The sequence below is a fragment of the Macrosteles quadrilineatus genome, unplaced genomic scaffold (assembly GCF_028750875.1).
Source record: "Macrosteles quadrilineatus isolate MER2022 unplaced genomic scaffold, UCM_ALF_1.0 Scaffold_2__2_contigs__length_208266976, whole genome shotgun sequence".
NCBI lineage: Eukaryota > Metazoa > Arthropoda > Insecta > Hemiptera > Cicadellidae > Macrosteles > Macrosteles quadrilineatus.
In genome coordinates, this window is record NW_026542595.1 from 46,824,877 (window position 1) to 46,829,965 (window position 5,089).

The following is a 5,089-nucleotide window of genomic DNA, read 5'->3' on the forward strand; positions in this document are numbered from 1 at the left end:
GGATTAAAGATTATTTAAATATACATGGTAAAATGCTGGATGTTCTAATTTATTTTTTAGTGCGGTCTTTAAAATTTTAAGTTTGTTTTAGTGCAATATAATTTATTTTAACTAACAGCTGGTTGATTATAAAAATATTCTTTTGAACTATATCAGGTTAGTTTATTATTCTGTGATTTTGCCATTGATTATATTAAATAAATAGGATTCTATAACCACTGATGTATACAAATGGAGGCTCTGCCCCAGAGTCTTCAGAGGAAAGTTTATGCAAATTATTTTTCTGTTCGACTTTTTTAGGAAAGAATAGAAAAATAACAATGTTTACTGTTTTAATTCATCTTGGCAGCTTTTTGTTTACAATAAATGTTTAACCGCTTAAACTCTGCTTAGATTATAAATGGAAATACGGTATTGACATAACTTCTGTTTTAGTTGACTACTCAATTCCCGTACGTAGGACGGGCCAACAACTCACAAATTGAATTTCACTTAGTCTGCAGGCTTGCTGCAGCGTGGATATTTTATACTACTGTGCTCAATCGATGGCAAAACAAAATTATATAGGCCTAATATTTTTGTATTAGGCCTACAAACAAAATAAGATTAGGCCTTAACTTACCACAAGCCAAACCTTAAATCTAAATTTACTTACTTCTGAGACATCATCTGAGTACGGTAATCTGCCATGCGTAATCGCTCCATCTTGACAGAATCAACAGTAGTCACTTCTTCTAGGTTGATCCCTATAGACAGTAGAAACTGCAAGCATATTTCCTTACGTTTGGATTTGCTGGGATCTGGTGTTAATGGAACTAAATCCTCCAACCTCGTCATATCATCTTCGCCTAATGAACTGGTCAAATTTTTTTTCATCTCCTTGAAACCTAAAAATAAATAGATGGGTCACAAGTGATTCAACAAATATAATAAGATATACACTAACAGTTAAGACAATTATGTAGAAGTCAAATTACCAGTATTCTTTTAGATCAATTTGAATATTGAAAACAATAATTAAAACGACTAAGGCCCTACTCAGCTTTTTACGACATATTTTGAGATGTTGTCCTGAAACGTTGTTCAAACTTGAAATTGAAAACAAAACCTATATATGTCGTTAAACACATTTTGAATAAAATAGTGGTAAGTACGGTATATAAAGTTAATATTAATAAGTAGAATGTTATAATGTGGCTGTTTTATTGATTAAACCTAGGACTACCTATATAAGAAATCATTCTTTGCAGCTTGTGAACATCTTTGCGCAAAATAAATAGAATATCCTGGGGGTATATGCCTTCCACCCCTCTACTGTCAGCCACTTCCACAGCTTGCGTGATGATGCAAACCAGTTGTCGAAGCACTATCTCCTCAATCACAGAGGCAGTGGTCAACAGAGGCGTAGGACTGTCTCCCAACCCAAACATCATCATCTGAATTTCTGTAAAAAATAGAAAAATTAAGAGCCAAGTTATCTAATCGTACAGGTAGTAAATAATTTTACATAAATCAACAATAACTTAACTCATCAGGAACTTTAAATATCCTAAGCTAATATATTTAGCCTATTACATAAAAAATACATATTCAACTAACTTACTGTGACGTAGCCTGGTCAAATATTTTTTTTATGTTTTGTCTAAATGTTTGTGAGTGCGTGTTTAGTGTTTTAACAACCTCAATATAAGTAAGATTGATAATTATTCTAGAAACTATCGTATTCTCCCTTAGAGGAGGTATTAGGAATCTTTATAGATAAAATCAAGGTAAAACAACCTCTTAACTTTTATGTTAAGAGAACTAAAGACTACCGGTATCATTATTTACAATTGTAGGCTATCAACCTTAAATTATGACTACACCGTATTTTTCACTATTTCATATTACCTTTTTCTTTACCGAAACCAGCTAAGCATGCCAGATAGCATAGCCCTTTAGATAGATGTGTCGTATCAGTACCATAACAAATCAAATAAGCCCCTAAGTAAGCCTAAATCACTGATATGTTTGCATCACAACTATTTACCTTAGATAGCCTACATAAACTTGTGGCAGTGGATCAACCCTAGAATTTGTTAATCAGTTATTAGAAATAATAGTCCAGGATGTTAAAATAGCCATGTCTTTAAGACAGTGCTAAATTTTTATTATTTCAAGGGTTCAGGGCCTTGGGCAAGCTGTTATCAATAAAAACAACCATGTTTTGGATTCAATTAATGTTTTGAGATAATGAATATTATTACTACTTTTAAATCATGTCTGAGAGCCTACAAAAGGGAAGGTCTATTTCATGATTTTGTCTTATCTGTAGTGTATGGACGGTGTTACTACAAGTCGTGATGTACCAGTAAGTTAGGTCGCGACCCATAACTTACTGCTGGTCTAAGTTACCGTTTGTCCTAACTTAAAAGTAACTTAATGAACAATGGACCGGATGGCTTGCAGTAATCTAGTGATTGGCTAATACAGTAGAAAGACGATACACCATCTTAACCTGGCCTGAGCCAACTTAAAGCAGACCGTCAGACCTATAGTCTGATTTTTACCGGAGTGCGGCTGGAGCTCAGCCCTACCTGCGAGGGACCCGACTCACGCACGCACACTCACCACCGTCCTAATTGCCTGAAAGCCCAGATCCCCTATTCACTAAGTAGAAATATAACATCTGTTGTAGGATACCTCAAAATTGCAATTCGTTTGATGTTAGATATACAGTAAAATGGTTAGTGTTTAATAAATTTTTTGTTTAATTCAATGAAAAATGAGTCCAAACACGAAATGATTATGACAAGTAGTTAGCTAATAAAAACGTGTTAAAATATTCGTAACTTTTACACTTTATAAGCAAAATATATATTGTTTGGTATCATTTTACTAAGCATTTTGAGCTGAAGTCAAAAGCGTTACCAGATTTTATAACAAACGTAAAATTACAAAAATTGATAGTTTAATTTCCGTGAGCCAGTGATGACTCGCGCGGCAGGACAATGGTCCGTCCCACGTCCGTCCTAATCCCTTGCGTCTGTGTGTGTGAATAGGGTCGACCCTTCAGCCAGCCGCTTTCCGTCAACAATCACACTATAGGCCTATCTTAGGTTTATCTCTGCTATCTTGGAGTAATTTGATATTAACCTGAAACCAAGTCATTTCGTGAACAATTCAGACGAGCAAGACATAATAGGTAAGTTAACGGCTAGTATAAGCCTATTAATTTTATTCTCGCAAAAAGAAAAAAATAACAAATTAAGTTATTATGGTTGAACTAAATAAGCATAGGGTAGGTAACTACGAAATAGATGTCACTTTGCTTTCAGTCTCCTTTAAATAGGACCTAGACCTACCTTTAATGAATGAAATATTATCTTTTGAAGATTCCGGTTGTGTGCAAATGGAATTCATTTTGGATAGTAACAATGATCATTTATTTGCAAAATGGAACTGTTGAAGTTGTACAGAGTACTTTGAGTCTCTTTTACGATGCAAAAATAGTCTGTTGGAAAAGTGGTAAAGTTATTACCCTAGTGAAACAGAAATATGAAATAAACAATAAATATAAATAAAAACAAAGACCAGAAGCAGACGATACTATTATGTCCCTCCATTGCGAGCCTTTCAAGACCGGAAAATGCCGCGCGTCTGCGCATGCGCAAGTAAGCGTTATTCGTAACACTTGTAACAGCTGCAGCTGTTTCAGAAAATCACACTAGTATCTCCACTGCAACTCTTGCAACAATCTACTTGAAACTGGAACGGTTCTCCCGCGCTAAACTCCAAACCATTTAATTACTGTAACTGAATGAAGAATTTTACAGATTATGTTTATGTATGTGTTACTTTACTTACTGTAACCTCTGGCACCTCCTTTATTTTATAAAATAAATTTTAAGTAACTTCTGTGGGCTACGTTACCGTTATCATCTATTTATCTATCTTCAATTGTATCCAAACATGTTTTCCAAAAGAGAAGATCCCAATTCTCATTTAATTTTTAATGGTCTAAGCTTTTTGAGGATTATTGGCATCTTGCTTATAATGGAATGTATAACTAAATGTAAATGTTCAACAAGGCTAATACCATTGAGTATAAACCTAACCATAAATGCTAATACATGATAATTTATTTTATTCACTAGCGCTTTCAGAAACTAGGTTTCCATTCAAAAGCGCTAGTGAATAAAACAAATTATTTTATTGGCCTTGCCTTGTTGAACATAGCTGGCTCATTAATTGGAATCCTTCTGTACTTCTCGTCCATAAACTAAAAATAAACTTTTCCACATAAACTACAAAGTACTCCAGTGTTATTGATGTCTTCCATTACTCGTTTTTCTCAGAATTTTCGCATTGAAGAAGGAGCACAAAATCATCAATGATAAATGACCTCCGCAACACAGCAGCAATCAAAATCTATCAATAACTAACCCCAACTTCAACTCAGACATAACTCGATCATAACATAAAGAATAACAAACGGATATGAATAATAATTATGAGGAACTAGTTGCAGTTGCAGTGCAGTCAAGATAAATACTACGACAACGACGCTAGTTAGTGGTTAGTGACCGTGACTTTCTGAAATAGCTGCTGCTACGCCACCAGTTACTAGCGCATGCGCAGAAGCGCGGCATTTTCCGGTCTTGAAAGGCTCGCCCTCCGCTAGTGTTCGGTATCGAACATCGATGTTTTCAAAATATCGATGTTCGGAGGTCGATGTTCGATGTTTTTACCAACGATGTTAGAAAGTCGATGTTTTACTACCATCGATGTTTTGGTATCGATGTTTTTTTTTTGGCTGAAGCTGTTTGTCGCAGATCGTAAAAGTCACAGTTAAAAACTGTATAGCTCTTTACAATATAAATATCTATCAAGTTAATACTTGTTTCTCATTCAAATGATAGTACTACATCATACATATGATATGTAATAACACATATTTTTGATTGTACCTATTTGAATATGGAATACCAAAGTCAAAGACTAGATGTCCAGTAATACATCCAGTAGTACATCCAGTAATTACAACAACACGTATAAAATGCTAATCAAGAAGTTATAAAGTCAAAGAGTAATTTATCCAACCTGGGCG

The 5,089-nt window shown here is 34.5% G+C and overlaps 1 protein-coding gene across 1 annotated transcript; it reads right to left on the reverse strand.

The window, feature by feature from the left end:
- Positions 1–636: 636 nt before the first annotated feature.
- On the reverse strand, positions 637–3,600 carry LOC128987668 (transcription initiation protein SPT3 homolog). Its single transcript, XM_054408643.1, has 3 exons — positions 3,345–3,600; positions 1,226–1,444; positions 637–887 (listed from the first exon to the last, which is right to left on the reverse strand). The coding sequence occupies exons 1-3, from the start codon at positions 3,400–3,402 to the stop codon at positions 652–654; spliced, it is 513 nt and encodes a 170-aa protein (XP_054264618.1). The 5' UTR covers positions 3,403–3,600; the 3' UTR covers positions 637–651.
- Between the last annotated feature and the right edge of the window lie 1,489 nt (positions 3,601–5,089).

Excerpts from the sequence above, each read along its gene's own strand:
- LOC128987668 (XM_054408643.1), bottom strand. The coding sequence starts at position 3,402 with ATGAATTCCATTTGCACACAACCGGAATCTTCAAAAGATAATATTTCA. Across the intron at positions 1,445-3,344 it reads TAATATTTCATTCATTAAAG|AAATTCAGATGATGATGTTT; the intron begins GTAGGTCTAGGT and ends TATTTTTTACAG. Across the intron at positions 888-1,225 it reads AAGAATGATTTCTTATATAG|GTTTCAAGGAGATGAAAAAA; the intron begins GTAGTCCTAGGT and ends ATTTATTTTTAG.